Source organism: Salmo trutta, chromosome 24 (genome assembly GCF_901001165.1).
Source record: "Salmo trutta chromosome 24, fSalTru1.1, whole genome shotgun sequence".
Classification (NCBI taxonomy): domain Eukaryota; kingdom Metazoa; phylum Chordata; class Actinopteri; order Salmoniformes; family Salmonidae; genus Salmo; species Salmo trutta.
Window position 1 is genome coordinate 22,215,062 of NC_042980.1, and position 21,057 is coordinate 22,236,118.

The 21,057-nt window shown below is 43.6% G+C and overlaps 1 protein-coding gene across 1 annotated transcript in view; it reads right to left on the bottom strand.

Moving 5' to 3' along the window:
* The window catches only part of LOC115160942 (protein disulfide-isomerase A5), a 58,753-nt gene that overhangs the window by 17,637 nt on the left and 20,059 nt on the right, over window positions 1-21,057 (bottom strand). Inside the window, exons 4-14 of the mRNA XM_029711509.1 lie at window positions 20,872-20,955; window positions 20,672-20,717; window positions 19,569-19,661; window positions 18,230-18,290; window positions 13,765-13,832; window positions 10,583-10,674; window positions 8,482-8,553; window positions 6,844-6,980; window positions 4,123-4,193; window positions 2,755-2,918; window positions 2,051-2,181 (exon numbers count right to left, since the gene is read on the bottom strand). Of these exons, the coding sequence (XP_029567369.1) occupies window positions 2,051-2,181; window positions 2,755-2,918; window positions 4,123-4,193; window positions 6,844-6,980; window positions 8,482-8,553; window positions 10,583-10,674; window positions 13,765-13,832; window positions 18,230-18,290; window positions 19,569-19,661; window positions 20,672-20,717; window positions 20,872-20,955 (1,019 nt within the window). The remainder of the gene's footprint in view (window positions 1-2,050; window positions 2,182-2,754; window positions 2,919-4,122; window positions 4,194-6,843; window positions 6,981-8,481; window positions 8,554-10,582; window positions 10,675-13,764; window positions 13,833-18,229; window positions 18,291-19,568; window positions 19,662-20,671; window positions 20,718-20,871; window positions 20,956-21,057) is intronic.

The following is a 21,057-nucleotide window of genomic DNA, read 5'->3' on the forward strand; positions in this document are numbered from 1 at the left end:
GATGGGGACAGGTACATTACAGCCCTCCTGTGTGGTACACCTGGTCTGTCTGACGTCACAGTTCACCAGTGATATGAAGGTTAGCAAAAAGGTGAATCAAGCATCTCAACTCACTAAAAAGGTTGGTTGAATGACACATTTTCTGAAAGATAAAAATATATTCAGGTTTCAGTCTGTAAACAAAGCCTGGATTGTGTGACACTCCACTTCCTCATTTATGGACCATAATACCTAATGGTGCAAAAAATAAAAGTAACACCATTTATTATTATTATTATTATTATTATTATTCAGCATCAAAGCTAAGGATGGGCCCTGCATCATTGACCACAATGCCCTGGTAATGTCCCAAATGGCACCCTGTTCCCTATATAGTGCACTGCTTTTGGCTCATAGGGCCCTGGTCAAAAGTGGTGCACTATATAGGGAATAGGGTGCCATTTGGGACACAGAACACATTACCAGGGCTCAGAATGGCAGGAATACCATTTTATACTAAAGAATGCTGGATATGGCAGATAATGACTTCCCCCTTGACTTTTAGCAAGGGGATGCACATCCACAAGAGAGAAGCTTTACCTGCTTAGGGTCAACTACTGTAAGAACTCACTTTTTTAAAGTGATTACTGATACCACTTTTGCTGCCACTTTGAGTAAGAAGATTACCCACTAAGTGAATACTTCTGGATAGTTTGCTGCTTTTCTGCTGAAAATAGACAACAAAAAAATGACTCACATTAAATGAGAACCCTCTCCTTTTCACCGTGTGAATGCCTTCAGTCATTTTTCAGTCCCTTTCACATCTAGTAATAATTGATATTCAACAATAGAACCACGGGGAGCTGCAGCAAGCCTTATGCTTTGATTTTCCCCATTCCATAGTAGAAGAATGTAAAATATGTTGAATCTTATGTAATTGGTGTAAGAGCTATAGTAGTAAAAACGATGTGCTGCATCTCTCCAATACGTGCAGGATATAATATACCGGTTTGTCCGATCCCATCTTGATTCTACACTTCACATATGAAACTAACAACTTCCAACAGGTCCAAATGAAATATACAGAAGCTTTCTGGTGTAAACGCAACATTAAGCGTTAATGTTTTCTTATTTACAAATCATTCCCAGTATTTAGCCTAAAAAAGGTATGATACAAAATGAGCATTTAGTGAAGTGCGACAAAAATAACTAGCAGGAAATTCCTGGGGATAGGAGTAGGTAGCGCTGCTCTGATACATGTTAGAGGTAACAGTTTAGTTCAGAAGATCTGACGAAGAGGCTGCAATTAACAGACAGACACCCTCCTTTAGGTAACAATTTCCATATTGTCTGAAGGCATTAGATTAGAGAGTCTTTATGTGTAAGTCAGTAGTTTGATCTCTCAAAGCCCCTAATAGGCGGTTGTTACAAAGAGGATTAGGAGAAGAGGGACAGAAACAGAGAGCAGGTTGTTATTGCCGTGTTCTGCTGGGTCTCCACAACCTCTTTGTGGAGGAAAAAAAAAACCAAAGGCGTTGTTTTGTTTCATGTTAACTAAGAGGAAGTCGGACGGTGCAGTGATGTGTGGTCTTTGAAGTCTCTTATCAGACAGTGACTGCAGAGCTTCTTTACTGTCAGCCGGCACATCCTATGAACAAGTCCTGAATCAACTGGGAAGGAAGGAAGGGTGTGCGAGTCCACTGAAAGGATATGGAGATGCTGTATTGGGTGGTGGGCCTGTCAATGCTGTCATACTACTTTCCCCCCCACTGGTACTATAAGTCTTTACTGAGCATTTTGTGTCATTTTCCACCTGATGGCAGATCTTGGCAAGAAAAAGGCTAGAATGATTGTATTGGTGGTGTAAAACCTTAAACCCTTTTGCTCCTTGGGGAGCATAGATAAAAAGTTAAATCATAAATCAAACATGGTTATATCAGACACTAACATGCAGTGCAGTGTCATTGTCACTAGCAGGGTGCTAATGTAGCAGAGACGATTTGGAATCACTGTCTCGTGATGAGGTAGCCCTGCCTGAGACCAGAAAGTCCAAATGTCCCATTTGACTTACATGGTGCGTAGAACATGACGAGGGCATGCTTCTTCTTCTTCAACACTTCCCTGAAATCGTCCATTCCAAGATGGCTAACACCAGACGGCTTGTCTTCCCAGGACTGCTCTGGGGGAGGGGGCGCCTGGGGGCTGGAGGGGGGGTCACACTCAAACCAAGGTACATGAAGTGGAAAAATTGTGGATCAATTTTAAAAGAGACATTCACTCAGCAACTTTTGGTATCTCTAGCTCAATGGAAGTTAATTTGAAAAATCAATAGTTAAAACCGAGGGTTCCAACAATACATGAGCATTACATCACTGCATCTAGCAGTATAGTAAAGCACCCTCAAAGCAGCTTACTGTTGTTCCATCTAACATCCTCTTGATCTCACAAGACCTCCTAGTCTGGAGATAAACAGGCATACATCTAGTCAGTTAAGCTCAGCAGAGAATGTGACACGTCAGCCGGAATCCTAACATACTACATCAAGTCAATGAAGGGGTATGACACACACACCAAGACTCCAGATACTGAGAGAACTGCCTCAGTTAAAGCCCATTTTACATAAACTATCCTGAACTGGTCCTAGCCTGGTCCCAGATCAGTTTGTGCTGAGAATATGACTAGGAATTGGCAAAATAGCACAAACAGATCTGGGACCAGGCTTATGTTGACCCTGGGTTATGGAAGGACAAAGTACTGTAGAAGAACATGGCTCACTTCTGCAGATATTCAATGATCTTGTCCTTGCTCCTAAGGTGGGGTAGAGTGAACTTCTCCTCTCCCTTCTCAAAGTACTTGACGGTGGGGAAGCCGGAGATCTTGAAGCGGTCTCCCACTGCCTTGTGAATGGTGGTGTCCACGGCTGCCAGAACCCCAGGGCTCTGGAGCAAAGAGAGGACAGGAGTCAGATCAGGATACACCATAGTAGATCAGCTAGTTCAGACTGGATCACAGCACTTCAAAAAGGTCAACTCAGCCCAGTGAGAACAGAGGAAAAAACAAAAAAGCAAGCACATGAAGTTTACACCACACCAAACAAATAACTCACGAGATTAGAATAACAAGTTCAAAATACTTTTGGAACATCATTGTAGAGGCAAGAAAAGCCCAAAAACTTCCTCAGATTCAAATTCCCCAAAAACTGGTTGACCCCTCTAGAGTGAAGTAATTCAATACAGGCTGAATATAAAGCCTGAAAAGTACACCGTAATTTCTAGGTACTTTTATAGAAATATATACACTGACTGAGTATACCAGACATTAGGAACACATTCCTAATATTGAGTTACACCCCCCCCCCCCCCCTTTTGCCCTCAGAACAGCCTCAATTCATCAGGACATGGACACAAGGTGTCCAAAGAGTTCCACAGGGATGCTGACCCATGTTGAACCCAATGCTTTCCACAGTTGTGTCAAGATGGCTGGATGTCCTTTGGGTGGTGGACCATTCTTGATACACAAAACCCAGCAGTGTTACAGAGAGGAGCAGAGCAGGGAAGAGGAGCAGAGCAGATCAAAGCAGGTCGGGGATGGATGAGAATTGTTCCTATCACAAGGCGATCTCTGCTGATTTGTATTGGCCTGACCCTGGCTCTGGGCTGGGGAGTGCAGCATTACCATAGTGAAGAGGGCAGACACACCCAGCTAATCAAAAACACATAAGGAGCTCTGACAGCCAGGCACTTGTGTCAGACTGACTGCACCAGCCAAGTAGAAGGGTTTAACTCTCTGTTCTGGTGTTCACTTCAGGCAATATCTCACAGCTGGGGTTTGGAATAAATTGGTGTTGCAAGGCTTCAACAGAAGTACATATATATACACACACACACAATGTTAGAGCGTTGGGCCAGTAACCGAAAGGTTGCTGGATCAAATCCCTGAGCTGACAAGGTAAAAATCTGTTGTTCTGCCCCAAAACAAGGCAGTTAACCCACTATTTCCCTGGGCGCTGAAGACGTGAATGTCGATTAAGGCTGCCCCCCGCACGTCTCTGATTCAGAGGCGTTAAATGCAGAAGACACATTTCAGTTGGACAACTGACTAGGTATCCCTCTTTCCCTATGTTACATACATCTTCGTACTTACATTTCTGTCTTTGTTGAGATATTCAGCAGCTTCCTCATACTCTGGCTTCATCTTTTTACAATGGCCACACCCTGTGGTTCAAAAACAGACATGACCTGCTGAATGAGGATGACTTAAACACACGACTAGCCGAGCAACGATGACGTAATGCTAGGGATTCTCACCATACTTGCCCATAATCACATTATAAGTGGCCTTAATAGAAACAGCAAAGAGCCTCTTAATTGAATGAATCAAGCCATTCACAACACTGTTCTCAGTAGGGCCTCATCCAAGTACATTCAATTAAACTTCAGGGAATTCTCCTTGGTTCCCCCACCTGTTTAACTTACCACTGGCAGTTTTACTATATACAAATGTATAACGCCTAATGTTGCCCAACTCGTGCTTTGTTTACTTAACAAGTCAGAGACCAACACACGGAACTAATGAGAGCAATGGTCTCACCTCGTATTAAAGTGGGTTAATTCCCTAGAAGGGACAGTAAATTGTATGACATTTAGAGTGAGTCAACTCCCTGAAGTGTAAGCCTGAAGGATATAGTCATGTCTGTCCACTAAACTATAGTCATGACTCCATCCATACGCCAGGGTGTGTGTAGCTGTAGGAACTGAACGGTTCTGTCCTCATCACCTCTGATGGGAGAAAACAGTGGAACCGAGACCAGTGCCATAGCTGGGCTGGGGACGTGAGAGGATAACAGGACTAATGTTCCCCACAGTGCGAGAATGGGGTGGACTGTGTGTTCACAAGCTTGTCAACACAGCTGTGACACTGAATTCCAGCGTCGTGAATAAATGCAGCGTTTGATTAAAAAGTATGAGCTCGGCAGCTACGCATCTTATTTTCAGAGCTGAAAAAAAAGAAAGTTCAGATTCTGTACTCCATATTTGTAACCAGCATCCACTAGAGGTTGTTTGTAAGGCCTATATTGCCTAAGCTCTCTGAAGAGCAGAATGCATGCTGTGTTTGTTTCCTAATAGCATTGCTGTGCATGGCTGGATGCATCTGCTGGATCTGTAGTTGGCACATTGCCATATTGAAAACAGCCAGGAACACAGTCCTCAATCAGTAACATCTCAACTCCACATAATACATACCACACACTGTTGTATGCAAAAAAAATAGTTGTTTAATTTGAATCTTTTGTAGAATTGTCAGACAGGATTTGTGTGGAGGAAAGCACTGCCTCTGACCTTAAAAAAAAATAGTTTCAAAACAGGAGACAGAATAATAGTGCTTTATTGCTTCATCTCCAGCATCACCTCACCTCTGCTGGTTTCATCACCTTCATTTAGTGTCTGGGGAAGGAGGGGAGTTGGGGAAGGAGGGGAGTTGGGGAAGGAGGGCTAAGCTACATGAAATGTTGATTCACAGCAGGGGAGTGTGCATGTGTGTATTTCCTTTTGGAGTGTTGAACAGACAAATGCTTCTTGGGTATTAAAATAAGGCTGCTCGGCTCTGCTGAGCATGGTTCAGCGGGCGGCTGGCCATGTTTCCTCCTATCACCAGTCTGAATAGACTAGAGGATGATGGGTCATTTGGCCAGATCCTGTTTTTAACCTTGGTGTGGACAGGTCTGAGACACACGCCCAAATATATAAATCGCCAGCGTCCGTCATGCTTGAGATGATCCACCAGGGCCATTCACAGACAAACTAGTCATTTGGTCTCTATACATCCTGCGTCGGCAGATGCACACAGACAAGGGAAACAACCCAGTGTGCAGGGAGCAGCTCACACAGGATGGGATCAAACAGTCTCCGTAAGAGCTGGACAAAAGCTGTTGCTCTTGACCATGAGGCCATTAATCTCACTATGAAAGGTTGACCATTAAACTGCTTCCAGGCAAGTGTGTGTGTTATTTTGTGTGTATGCATTTGCTTGGTCTTGCTAGTAGGGGCTCCTGTGTGTGTGTGTGTGTGTGTGTGTGTGTGTGTGTGTTTGAGAGAGCTGAAATGTCTGCCTGATGTGCTTGTATCAGTTGGTTGCCTCAGTGATTGGCCATAGCCGTTCCCAGTGAAGAGTGACAGCCAGGGCACCATGGGGCGAGGGTGGGTTGGTCTAGCTGGCCTTTGTGTTATAACAAGGAGCCATATAAAATGTGACTTTTATCCCCAGTGAGCCATGGTCCTTTTTTACTACGGGTGGGTACCAGGTTGGCAGGCAAAGTAAAGAGGGCCTAAGCGAGGACTAGCCTAGCCGGGAGGACTAGCCGGGAGGACTAGCCGGGAGGAGGTCGTCAGCAGACAAGAGGGAAAGAGCTCAAACAAGATTACTCGCAATACATGTGTGGATTGCTTCAAAACCTTAGTGCATTATCTAGGAAGGGAGAGCATCTCCATGCAGATTCGGAGTGTAACAATTCAGTTGTGCGACTATTGCGTTCCAAAATGTGTTTCGTAATATGTGCATGTACAGTATTTGCATACATTTGAAGTTATACGGTGCGCTATGACAATATCACTGCTTTTCAACTCTGTCAAAACATCCCCCTGACGTTTACTTGCTTCTCTCCTCACAGATCAGATGAGTTTTGGATGAGGATGTTTCGCAATGGAAATCTAACCAGCTGAAGATTTTAACTTGGGCACTTTTACAAAGTGTTTGTAACAATAGCACTCTGTTGCATAAGCTCTAGCAATGACACGATAAAACTTATGTAAACCGTATGATGTCATCATAACCTGTTACAGAGAGTGTGTGAATGTGGCTACTCACATGGAGCGTAGAACATGATCAGGACAGACGGGTGTTCCTCCAGGAACCCATCGAAGGAGTCGTCAGTCAGGTGGAAGACAGGGGAGTCAGTCTCCGACCACTGGACCTCTGGGACCTTCGGCTGGGGGGGCTGGGGACTGGAGAGACAGGCGAGGGTGGTGGGGGTGAGAAAGAAAAACTTAGAGCTGAGAAGTGAGCTAAAACATGTTTGTTATGAATAGAGGCAGGCCCAGCTGTACTGTAGCTCCTACTCACGTCAGACACATCTGGCCTGTAGTGGTCACACCCATATGGCAGAGCCCTCCCTAGCACAGCCAAGACCTTGTGGCGCCACACACACTTCTTACAGTCTTTTACTCCTACTAGCCACGAGTCCAGGAGAAGACATACGTGTTAATAACAACCGCCTACAGCACGTGTAAATGAGCCTAGGAGGTGGAATATCTGTTTTCATGTGCAACTGGGATGCAGTTAGATTGACAGCTCCTGGACAGTGTGCTCCAGAGTACTGCATTTACGTCATTTAGCAGACACTCTTATCCAGAGTGACTTACAAATTGGTGCAACCTACAGCATGTCATCTCCAATATATTCAAATGAATAGCAGGTCCATACTTATTCATAGCCAGATGTCCAGCTCGTTTCTAGGCAACATCAGGTGCACTTCCTTACTACTTAGCTAGCCTACTGATGCCTGCTGCAGTACCACTGTGTGTGGTGTTAGTGCCCGCTTCCATAACGACAGAGAGCCCATAATGCCACCATGGAGGAATCTAAGAGCCAAGCTCTGCAGGTTCAGCCCATCTTGCAGAGGTGATGTGAGGCCATCCACAGAGGCATGTAATGTTCACTACGGATATTGGATCATTAACTATTAGTAGTACAGCCCTCCTAGCAGGTCATACTGGACCCTAGAGGAAGACTGAGTCAGGATCATTTCTACAGTGTGTGTGTGTGTGTGTGTGTGGTTATATACCGTGGGATTGTTTCTGAAGTGGTTAGTGTACTCCAAGGAGAGGAAAGCTGTCATGCCTTGAAGCATCTGCCTTTGAGAGCCACTGGAGACTCAGTTTCCTCTGTCTTCGTTTCCTGCAATCTGCTCCATGCCCTTTCAGTAGACTAGAGCACGGTGAACAGTCGAGTGTGAAAATGGGAGAGCCAACCGGGATCAGAGTGGGGACATTATTTATTTTACCTTTATTTAACTAGGCAAGTCAGTTAAGAACAAATTCTTATTTTCATTGACAACCCACTGTTCCTAGGCTAACTGCCTTGTTCAGGGGCAGAACAGGTTTTTACCTTGTCAGCTCGGGGATTCGATCTTGCAACCTTCCGGTTATTAGTCCAACGCTCTAACCACTACTTCCCACCCCACAAATGGGTGAGACCACAGGGTAGGTTGATAAACTCTGTACAGGCGTAATATGCCACTTTAATCCAAAGCGAGTTACAGTACAGCAAGTATACCGGTTTACATATTCATTTCATTGGCCTTGCCAACACCACGCTCCTACCAACTGAGCCACACAGGAACAGGCCACAGAGTTTTCCCAGCTCCCTAACCCGTGGTCAGGAAAACCTCCTGACCCTATTTTATGAGGAGAAAGTGATGGAAAGAAAGGAAACGGTTAAACTCACTTCTTCATCCAGTCAGTGATGTCCTTGGCTGTGCCCCCATAGTTTTCATAGTGGTGCAGGAACTTCCCCTTCCTAAAAACACAGAGGAGAGAGAGAGAGCACGAGAGAATATAAAATATCTGCTGGCATCAGTACAGTATCACCCAGCATAATTACTATATTTAGGAAACACACTAATCCATGTCGTGTGTTGCACAACATTCTGAGTTCAGCTTCTAGAAGTTCTAAGAACAATGGAAAAACTACTATGTAACCTACTGACTTCACTGAAAGAGGTCACCTCTAGGAAAGTGCATTTTATGTCCAGAGGACGTAGTTTCTTCAGTGAGATATACAGCACATCAGAGAGACCGGGGTTACTGTTGTGGAAAGTCAAAAGGAAATGTTTTGAGCTTTTCCTCGTCAAACAAAAAAGTTGAACATGAATTGTTTTACCCCTTCCTAAAATGTACCACTAGTTAAAAGAGTAGAAGTACATGTCTTCCATTGTCCCCTCACCATGCATAATAAATAAGCTAAAAACTGTAGCCAAAATTATAATTGTGTGGATATCTATGTGGGTCTTCCCACACGGAAACAGATCCTCATGTAATAGCTTATTCATCTTTTCTGATCTCCTGAGACTGAAATGAATCAGTGGCGGTGGGTAGGGAGCGAGGAGCACTAGCTGCTCCAGCTGAACCGAATGCCTGCAGATCATGCTCATTTCTAACTGATCTGTAGGGAACTGTGAACATCAGGCCAAAGTAATGTCAAATTCAAAACAGCAGCCGTACAGTATTAGTGCCACGCATCACACGTAGTTTAAGAGGCACAGAGGGAGAGAGCCTGGAAGCTTACCTCTGTTTCAGCTGAGCAAAACTGTTGGAAACACTTGACATGCAGGTATAATGCATTATGATACAGTTATCTAACAAGTTAGAAAGCATTCTACCTGCATGCTTTAAGTGTTATCAAAATGTTTAACTGTGTGCCCTTGCTCTCCTAAGATACACCCACTCTGCACTGGAAAGAAAAGGTTTTTGAAAAGGAGCTTGAACAGCAAGACAATTCTAGAAGCAGCAATGATTGGTTCCTGGGCTGATGCACTCATGTTTATCAGTGAGAGAGACTCATTACTGTAACCAATGGTACTGTATGGTCGTTAGCCCCACCTCCCCCCTGGGCCAAGGACTCTGCTTAATTAGCCCATCAATAATTAAAGGGCTGAGAGAGACGATACAGTCCTTAGCAGCGTTGTCCTCTCCATCTCAGTGTTGTGTTGAGGCTGGGCTGGAGGCTGGCCTGAGATGACAGAGCCTAACACCGAGTTGGAAAGGATTAGGGCTGGAGGTTTTTGAGAGAAACACTGTTTACAAGAGACCGTTTGAGTTGACAGAGGTGATCTAGGGTCAGACTGACAGTGTCTGAGCGCACTTTGAGTCTGTCGTGACAGTTACTTCTAGGACCCCCTGGTGTGTGACGTCTGAGACTTGGGGACGATGAGGCAACGCAGGAGAGAGAGAGAAAGCCTAGACCCCAACCTCCTTCAGATGCCTTTGAACCAACAGCCAAGGAACCCACTAGACACCAGGCCTATGTCCTCCCCTGCCAGCCACAGCAAGAGCCCCCCCATTGTGAGCCTGCTTCAAACAGAATACGTTAAGACCCAACCAACAACGCAAAGAAACTTTCTTAAGTGATAAACAGATTCAGAACATCTGGAGCAACCCTTGCCTCCTGTGAAAAAGGAAGGGGGAGTGAAGTCTGCCAGTGCCTACAGACAGACCCACACTCTACCTTCCCTCCATCCTACCTACATTCCCCTCTCCTAGAACCCTCTGAAGCCCTCTCCTAGAACCCTCTGAAGCCCTCTCCTAGAACCCTCTGAAGCCCTCTCCTAGAACCCTCTGAAGCCCTTACTCAGGAGCAGGCAACTAGATTCAGCCAGGGGACGATTTTTGTTGGAGCAAATGGTTGGACCAGATCATAATTATAATAATCCGTACACTGCAAATTGACCACAACTAGGCTCGCCTGTTAATGGAAACGGTATGAGTGATTGAGTTGTGGGGGGTGTGTGCGCACGCGCATTCACGGTGGCCTATAGTGAGAGACTCACTCGAAGTAGCAGAAGGTGGGGTAGCCCTTGACGTTGTACTCCTGCTTGAGGCCATCAAACTCAGCTGGGTGCACGTTCATCCCAGCCAGCACCTAAAGACCAGACACACAGGGAGCGCGCACACACACACACACGGTTAATTCATCATAGAAACACAAAGTTCCACAAAATGAAGATGACAAAAAGGAGGGGAAACCATGTAAACAGAATGACATGAAAACCAGATGTTAGATGAAAGGGGACAATGAAATATGCATGGTAATAATCTACCTAGGTTAGCTTTCAAAAGGCAATTCAAAAAGCTCAAAAACTCATCTGCCAAATCTATGAGGTTCCCTGCCTTCATAATGTGAATGTTTCATTACTTGGACTTTTATGAAGACTTGGCACATACTCAAGCTTGATGAGGAACTAAAATAAACTTTAGGAGAAATAATCTCTTCCTACATTTGTAATGATATAGGGAAAAATGTGTTGGATCGGATGACTTGGCTGACCGTCATTTGTGCAACAAGATCACTTTTCGCACACCACACAGCCAAAACATCACACTCCACGTGTGTGTACATGAGAGCTAAATGCATCTATTATGCAAATCTATAAACAAGAGACTTCATTTATTCACTCAGCCTGCCTTGCTAACCAAGTACGTGTTCCAAATAGCACCCTATACAGTGTACTACTTTTGACCTGGGCATGTAGGCACTTTATAGGGAATAGGGTGGTATTTGGGACGCACACAACACCTTCAATTAGAACCCATTCTTTTCCATGAGGCACACACACACACACACACGGAGCGATTACATTGTTTTCTCTAGAGAAAGAAGCCTCTCCTGTATGTTTAAACACTGGGTGTACTTTTTCCCCCTTCAGAGCCACGGCTGTGAATGCATTGTTTTCTCTTACGGAAGATGAATCACGCAGCAAGGTGTGTTTCTAAGCGGTGGCTGGGTGCATTTTCTCCCCGCCGACTTTCTGCTGTGCCTGCTTTGCTTGAGGATGAGCGTGTTAAAACACCCAGTCTTTGTTTTTCTAGGTCACATGGGGGTTTCTTACGTGATTTCGATCTGTGGTTGACTCTAGTCCACCTCTTTGAGACTTTTTATTTCAGCCCAACAGCCCCGTTGCCTAAATTGTTTTGTGCACCCCCCCCCCCCCAAATATATTTTTTTAAATAGCGCCCCAGCGGTGCACATACATACATAAAAAGTAAGACGGTATGAAAATCTAGATACCGCCCAACCCTACTCTGGGGAAGTACAGTACCAGTCAAGTTTATACACACTCATTCAAGGGTTTCCTTAATCTACATTGTTGGAAAAATCCTAGCGATCATTAAGGGACATCTCTACCACCACATCACTTCCCAAAACTCTGCTTACTTTTGTCAAAAGTAGTGCACTAAGGGCATAGGGTGCCATTTGGGACAGGGCATAAGTTTAATGTCCCATCTTGACAGTTCTGATGATGTACAGTAGCAGTCAAAAGTTTGTTTTTCTTTACACTGTAAAAAAAGTAGTGAAGACATCAAAACTATGAAATAACATGTACATGGAATTATGTAGTAACCAAATAAAAGTTGCCACCATTTGCCATGAGAGCTTTGCACACTTGGCATTCTCTCAACCAGCTTCATGAGGTAGTCACCTGGAATGCATTTCAATTAACAGGTGTGCCTTCTTAAAAGTTTGTGGAATTTCTTTCCTGGCGTTTGAGCCAATCAGTTGTGTTGTGACAAGGTAGGGGTGGTTTACAGAAGACAGTCCTATTTGGTAAAAGATCATGTCCATATTATGGCAAGCTCAAATAAGCAAGAGAAATGACAATCCATCATTACTTTAAGGTCAGTCAATTCGGAAAATGTCAAGAACTTTGAAAGTTTCTTCAAGTGCAGTTGCAAAAAACATCAAGCGCTACGATGAAACTGGCTCTCATGAGGACTGCCACAGGAAAGGAAGACCCAGTTACCTCAGCTGCAGAGGATAAGTTCATTAGAGAGTTACCAGCCTCAGAAATTGCAGCCCAAATAAACGCGTCAGAGTTCAAGTAAGACACAGCAACTGTTCAGAGGAGACTGCGTGAATCAGGCCTTCATGGTCAAATTGATGCAAATAAAATCACTAAAAAGGACACCAAAAAGAAGACTTACTTGGTCCAAGAAAAATTAGCAATGGACATTAGACCGGTGGAAATCTGTCCTTTGGTCTGATGAGTCCAAATGTGAGATTTTTGTTTCTAACCCCCCCATGTCTTTGTGAGACGCAGAGTAGGTGAATGGATTATCTACGTATCTACGCATGTGTGGTTCCCACCGTGAAGCATGGAGGTTGAGGTGTGATGGTGCTTTGCTGGTGACACTGATTTATTTAGAATTCAAGGCACACGTAACCAGCATGGCTACCACAGCATTCTGTAGCGATACACCGTCCCATCTAGTTTGCACTTAGTGGGACTATCATTTGTTTTTCAACAGGACAATAACCAAAACACACCTCCAGGCTGTGTCAGGGCTATTTGACAAAGAAGGAGAGTGATGGTGCTGCATCAGATGACCTGGCCTCCACAATCACTGACCTCGACCCAATTGAGATGGTTTGGACCGCAGAGTGAAGGAAAAGCAGCCAACAAGTGCTCAGCATGTGGGAACTCCTTCAAGATTGTTGGAAAAGCGTTCCTCATGAAGCTAGTTGAGAGAATGCCAAGAGTGCAAAGTTGTCAAGGTAAAGGGTGGCTACTTTCAAGAATCTCAAATATATTTTGATTTGTTTAACACTTTTTCGGTTACTACATGATTCTATGCCTTACCTATTCTTCTACAATGTAGAAAATAGTAAAAAAGAAAAACCCTTGAACGAGTACATGTCCAAATTTGACTGGTACTGTAGATAAAGTGCTTCATCGCCAAACTCTTGAAGTATCCCTTTAATTAACCATGATCACTTAAAGGAGAGCTTCAGTGCATTCAAAATAGCTTTCTACCAAGAAGAGGGGCTATGGTAGACAGGCAAGCAAATGCATACGTTTATTAAATTTGACTGGATTAACGGATTTTGAGCTGTCTTAGAACTGAGAATGTTTGGGACATAACTACTTGACAACTAACCCAAAAACGAATTCAGAGACAGGCAACAATGTATTAAGATTTTCAAGCAATGAAAATGTAAGAGGAGTTTACTTACAAATTTACCCTTGGTCTCTGTAGCTGCCTGTTGAAATACGGGCTGCATCCTCTTACAGACACCACACCCTGTAGGAGAAATAACAGAAGACATTACAGAAGCACACTAAGGACTCATCACTCAGTCAGCTAGTCAACATACTGAATCAAAGGATAATTTCATCATTCTATCAAGGGACCAATAAATATAAACAGAACTTTGTAGTAGTGCATGATTTATCAAGATGGAACCAATGCAATAAAAATACTGCAATATTTCCATTCATTCCAAGGGCCCAGTGTTTATCCTATATTTTTTATTTATTTAACCAGGTAGGCCAGTTGAGAACAAGTTCTCATTTACAATTGCGACCTGGCCAAGATAAAGCAAAGCAGTTTGACAGAGTTACACATGGAGTAAAACAAACATACAGTAGAAAAATAAGTCTAACACACACACACACACACACACACACACACACGTGTGAGCAAATGAGGTGCGATAAGGGAGGTAAAGGCAAAAAAAGGCCATGGTGGCAAAGTACATACAATATAGCAAGTAAAACACTAGAATGGTAGATTTGCAGTGGAAGAAAATGCAAAGTAGAAATAATGGGGTGCAAAGGAGCAAAATAAATACAGTAGGGGAAAAGGTAGTTGTTTGGGCTAAATTATAGATGGGCTATGTACAGGTGCAGTAATATGTGAGCTGCTCTGACAGCTGGTGCTTAAAGCTAGTGAGGGAGATAAGCGTTTCCAGTTTCAGAGATTTCTGTAGTTCGTTCCAGTCATTGGCAGCAGAGAAGTGGAAGGAAAGGAGGCCAAAGGAGGAATTGGCTTTGGGGGTGACCAGAGAGATATACCTGCAGGAGCGCGTGCTACAGGTGGGTGCTGCTATGGTGACCAGCGAGCTGAGATAAGGGGGGACTTTACCTAGCAGGGTCTTGTAGATGACCTTGAGCCAGTGGGTTTGGCAACAAGTATGAATCGAGGGCCAGCCAACGAGATCATACAGGTCGCAGTGGCGGGTAGTATATGGGGCTTTGGTGACAAAACGGATGGCACTGTGATAAACTGGATGCAGTCTATCGAGTAGGGTATTGGAGGCTATTTTGTAAATAACATGGCCGCAGTCGAGGATCGGTAGGATGGTATGTTTTACTAGGGTATGTTTGGCAGCATGAGTGAAGGAGGCTTTGTTGTGAAATAGGAAGCTGATTCTAGATTTAATTTTGGATTGGAGATGCTTAATGTGAGTCTGGAAGGAGAGTTTACAGTCTAACCAGACACCTAGGTATTTGTAGTTGTCCACATATTCTAAGTCAGAACTGTCCAGATTAGTGATGCTGGACGGGCGGGCAGGTGCAGGCAGCGGTCGGTTGAAGAGCATGCATTTAGTTTTACTTGTATTTAAGAGCAGTTCAAGGCCACGGAAGGAGTTGTATGGCATTGAAGCTCGTCTGGAGGGTTAACAGTGTCCAAAGAAGGGCCAGAAGTATACAGAATAGTGTCGTCTGCGTAGAGGTCGATCAGAGAATCACCAGCAGCAAGAGCGACATCATTGATGTATACAGAGAAGTCGGCCCAAGAATTGAACCCTGTGGCACCCCCATAGAGACTGCCAGAGGTCCGGACAACAGGCCCTCCGATTTGACACCCTGAACTCTGAGAAGTAGTTGGTGAACCAGGCGAGGCAATCATTTGAGAAACCAAGACTATTGAGTCTGCGGTGATTGACAGATTCAAAAGCCTTGGCCAGGTCAATGAATACAGCTGCACAGTATTGTTTATCGATGGCGGTTAAGATATCGTTTAGGACCTTGAGCGTGGCTGAGGTGCACCGATGACCAGCTCTGAAACCAGATTGCATAGCGGAGAAGGTGCGGTGGGATTCGAAAATGGTCGGTATTCTGTTTGTTGACTTGGCTTTCGAAGACCTTAGAAAGGCAGAGTAGGATAGATATAGGTCTGTAGCAGTTTGGGTCTAGTGTCTCCCCCTTTGAAGAGGGGGATGACCGCAGCTGCTTTCCAATCTTTGGGAATCTCAGACACGAAAGAGAGGTTGAACAGGCTAGTAATAGGGGGTCGTAACAATTGCGGCAGATCATTTTAGAAAGGGTCCAGATTGTCTAGCCCGGCTGATTTGTAGGGGTCCAGATTTTGCAGCTCTTTCAGGACATCAGGTGACTGGATTTGGGAGAAGGAGAAATGGGGAAGGCTTGGGCGAGTTGTGGGGGGGGGGGGGTGCTGTGCTGTTGACTGGGGTAGCCAGGTGGAAAGCATGGCCAGCCATGGAAAAATGCTTATTGAAATTCTCAATTATAGTGGATTTATCGGTGGTGACAGTGTTTCCTAGCGTCAGTGAAGTGGGCAGCTGGGAGGGGGGGGAAATCTTATTCTCCATGGACGTTAGTGTCCCAGAACTTTGAGTTTGTGTTGCAGGAAGCAAATTTCTGCTTGAAAAAGCTAGCCTTGGCTTTTCTAACTGCCTGTGTATATTGGTTTCTAACTTCCCTGAAAAGTTGCATATCACGGGGCTAACTACAAAATGGGCAGTTAAGACTTAATCCTCATGACAGAGTTGGACATATATTAAATGTAAAAATAAAACTATCTAGAGCTTCCAATTTGGCCAGAGGAGCCTGGTTGAACATTTCATGAACGATTTTATTCAATAAATACCTGATTATCAAAATCAATGACAAGCTGCAATGGTAGCGTCTAGCACTGAGGGAAAAGCTCAAGGATTTTTCCCTTAAGGGACATCCCTCTACCACCACATCACTTCCCAAAACTCTGCTTAGAGTAAGACTAAGTCCCAAATGACACCCTAATTCCCTATGAAGTGCACTACTTTTGTCAAAAGTAGTGTACTATGAATGGCATAGTACACATTTCCCATCTTGACAGAGTTCACTGATGTACAGTACCAGTAAAAAGTTGACACCTACTCATTCCAGGGTTTTACATTTTTTACATTGTAGAATAGTGAAGACATCAAAACTATGAAATAATGTAGTAATCAAAAAGGTGTTAATTTGATTTGTTTATTTGAGATTCTTGAAAGTAGCCACCCTTTGCCATGACAGCTTTGCACACTCTTGGAATGCTCTCAACCAACTTTGAGGTATTCACCTGGAATGCATTTCAACTAACAGGTGTGCCTTGTTAAAAGTTACTTTGTGGAATTTCTTTCCTTCTTAATGCATTTGAGCTAATCAGTTGAGTTGTGACAAGGTAGGGGTGGTATACAGAAGATAGCCCTATTTGGTAAAAGACCAAATCAATGTCCATATTATGGTAAGAACAGATCAAATAAGCAAAGAGAAAGGACAGACATGGTCAGTCAATTCAGAAAATTAAGAACTTTGAAAGTTTTCATGTGCAGTCGCAAAAACCATCAAGCTCAATGATGAAACTGGCTCTCATGAGGACTGCCACAGGAAAGGAAGACCCAGAGTTACCTCTGCTGCAGAGGATACATTCATTAGAGTTACCAGCCTCAGAAATTGCAGCCCAAATAAATGCTTCAGAGTTCAAGTAACAGACATCTCAACATCAACTGTTCAGAGACTGCATGAGTCAGGCCTTCATGGTCAAATTTCTGCAAAGAAACCACTACTAAAAGGACACCAATAAGGAGACTTCCTTGGGCCGGAGGAAATCTGTCCTTTGGTCTGATGAGTCCAAATTTGAGATTACCGGTTCCAACAGCTGTGTCTTTGTGAGACATTGAGTAGGAGGTGAAGCACGGAGGTGGTGTGATGGTGCTTTGCTGAAAACACTGTCAGTGATTTATTTAGAATTCAAGACGCACTTAACCAGCATGGCTGCCACAGCATTCTGCCATCCCATCTGGTTTGAGCTTAGTGGGACTACCATTTGTTTTTCAAAAGGACAATGACCCAACACACCTCCAGGATGTGAAATGGCTATTTGACCAAGAAGGAGGATGATGGAGTGCTGCATCAGATGACCTGGCCTCCACAACCACCAGAGCTCAACCCATTTGAGATGGTTTGGGATGAGTTGGACCGCAGAGTGAAGGAAAAGCAGCCAACAAGTGCACAGCATATGTGGGAACTCCTTCAAGACTGCTGGAAAAGAATCAGGTGAAGCTGGTTGAGAGAATGCCAAGAGTGTGCAAAGCTGTCAAGGCAAAAGGGTGGCTACTTTGAGGAATCTCAAATATATTCTGATTTGTTTTACAGTTTTTTGGTTACTACATGTTTCCATAGGCGTTATTTCATAGTTTTGATGTCTTCACTATTATTTTACAATGCAGAAAATAGTAAAAAGAAACCCTGGAATGAGCAGGTGTCCAAACTTTTGACTGGTACTGTATATTCTATGGAAGTCATAAAATATGATATACCAATAGGAGTTATTTGCTCTTATCCCAACTCTAAACTGTATTGGTAGGAGCGATTATCAGAAGTAAATAAGTGAAATCAGGTGTGTCGGTCTGTGTATGTGTGATGACTCACATGGGGCGTAGAGCATCATGAGGATCGGCCTCTCCTCCCTCTTCAGAAGCTTTCTGAAGTCCTGAGTGAGAAAAGTAGTGAGAAACAGTAGAACTAGTGATCTCAGCAGAGGTCATCGTGCACAATGTGAACTGTCCTTTTCCCTCAGTATATGTGGCTTCCTATGGGTCACTAAAATCAAAGCGACCCATGTAATCTTTAAAACCAAGAGTTCATTGTTTTCCAACATGACGCTAGTCCCTGATTGAAGACGAAAATTGTGCGTGTCTGACAAAACACGAAGAGTTATCACAAGAACACTGACAAACTTGCTCATCAATATACCATCAGAAGTAGACAGTGCTTGACTAGATGCCTTTTGATAGAGAGAAGGAGATCAGTCTTCACTTAGAGGGTGAGCTCTTCTACTTCTTTATTCATCACCTCCTGCACTTCGTGAAACTCTCATTCAGTAGAAGCTGCTGACACCCCTCAACACCCCCAGGCATGTTATGCCACCAAGTAGATGAGTACAAAATAGGATCTCAAGTAATCAAAATAACTTTCCTTTGTGTGTGTGTGTGTGGGTTGTGCGCAGAGCTGGGTTCTGATGGAGCGTCAGCCTCGCTGTTGGAGAGCTGTCTGTGAGTGTGCCGACTGCAGTCAGACCAACTCCCCATTAATAGATTGGGTTTGAACTTAACTGCAGAGATTTTCAGCTTTCTGGTCTAGTCTACCTTTATGTGTTGTTTATATATATTGATCTGAGTTGTCAGCTTGGGATGCATCAAGGTGGGAGGGAGGTTGGAGGGTAGAGTGGACAGAATCTCTCAGCTCACAACTTTGAAGGGATGTTAAGGCATTGGTCTGTGGGTTGATGGTAATTAACGACACCTGGCTTCAAATACTTTAGGGATTTTCAAATTGTTTCAAAAGGCATTTAGAAGCATTTTGAATTTGAAAATACAAGTACTTGAATATCGGAATGCATTTGGAAATAATTGGAAAGTTGCCATGTATTCTCAAATACAAATATTTCAATACTCCATGCATTTGAACCCAGGTTTGTTTGTCCTAGGGGTATTTAAAATCATGTATTTGGAAACAGGTTTGCAAATAAGCCATTTATAGGATTTTTTTTTTTTTTTTAATATTCTTTCAAATAGAAGTAGTTGAATTCAGCCAGACTATTTGAAAATTTGTTGAAGTATTTAAAATACAAATATACCTATTTTAACCCAGGTCTGCCATCTCAACCCATTTCTGTTCTGAACTGAAACGTGTCCATATCGTGCCAGTAAAAACACATGACCATGCAGATGCACCTTGTTGTAAGACAAGGTGTTATTTCTGTACTTACTTTCTCAGTTTCTACATGAACAACATCTTTAGCTTCTGGGTTCTCCTCCCAAAGAGGGGCTCCTGTGGGGTCTTTTAAAAACGCCACCATGGACTGGAGAGAAGGAGAGAGACCAGAGGGGGAGTCTAAACAACATTTAGCATACTGTAACAGATTAACGTGATGTTAACCCTAGAGAGTCTAGACAGTGCGACAGTCATTCCAGAATTTACCCCAGTCTTCATATTAAACAGAACAGGAGGAGTTCTAACAGATGGCATTAACTTCCATCTCAATGTTCATCCATCGGAAAGTAACCATGTAAGCAATTTCCCCACGTTCATAATGAGTTTGATAAGCCTTCCAGACCAACATGAAGAGCCATATGCCTCCAGAGACAACAGAAGGTAGGACAGGAAACATTCACCCCTAACTAATACACTGCTCCTCTGTCACCTGTTCAGACACTGACACAGCAGTTAAAACTGTTAAATAATGAAACATTCCTTGATTTTGAAGAATGAATTCTATAAATACCTTAGTGAGATTACCCCCATCTGTACGTATCATGACCAACTAGGCAACTACGAACATGTTCAGATTATAGATGTCTATCAAAGGCCAGTCCTAATAGTGCAGACAGTACCTTTAATACAAGACGAGCAACCAGACTGACAAACGACCGTCAACGTTGAGTTTATGATGACAAGACAGCTTTCTTAATGTCCATCAGTATTGATGTGCTCACAGGCTCATCCTCTGCCAATGGGCTGGACCAGCCAGGCCAGAGAGACATCAAGGTCAACCCCAGAACAGAGCACTCCATTACTCCAGATACTCTTATGCCAGTGCCCTGATTATAAAGCACTCATAAACTCATTGGATTATCAAGTCTTGACTAAGCAGAACTCAGTCCAATTGGCATCATGTAGGAAGTGAACCATGGTAACATACAGAAACAGGAGACAATGAACCCCCATTCATTTAACCAGGAAACAAATGTTACTTGAATAATTGCAATGTTTCATATTAATTACTGTACTGTTGACTCATTAAGGAAGACGACACTGAAATAAATACATTCTATTACTGTTGTTTGAGACAATGAGTGAGTGAGTAATTACCTTGTATGTAGCAGGCCTGTTGTATTCTGTATGGAACGTCCCATCTCTGCAAGAGACAAGCACATTGTTCAATCAGGGAAGAGAAGTAGATGACTGTTTAGCATGGCATGACTCCCTAAAGAACATTCGTACATGTCATTCTCTCCTGACAGGTGGCATCACAAGCCCCTGGACATAGTGAGGTACATGTTGATACTCACTTATAATGCAGGAGTTTTGCGCCACCACTTTTTGAGCTGGGATCTACCTTCACTTTCTTACACAGTTTACGTCCCTCTGAATCCCTGAGAGACAGGAGAGAAATGTTGACAACAATAGCTGAGTTTCCAAAGGGATGTGGAATTAATATTCACAGCAGCGAGACTTGGTAATAAGATTTCTGCATA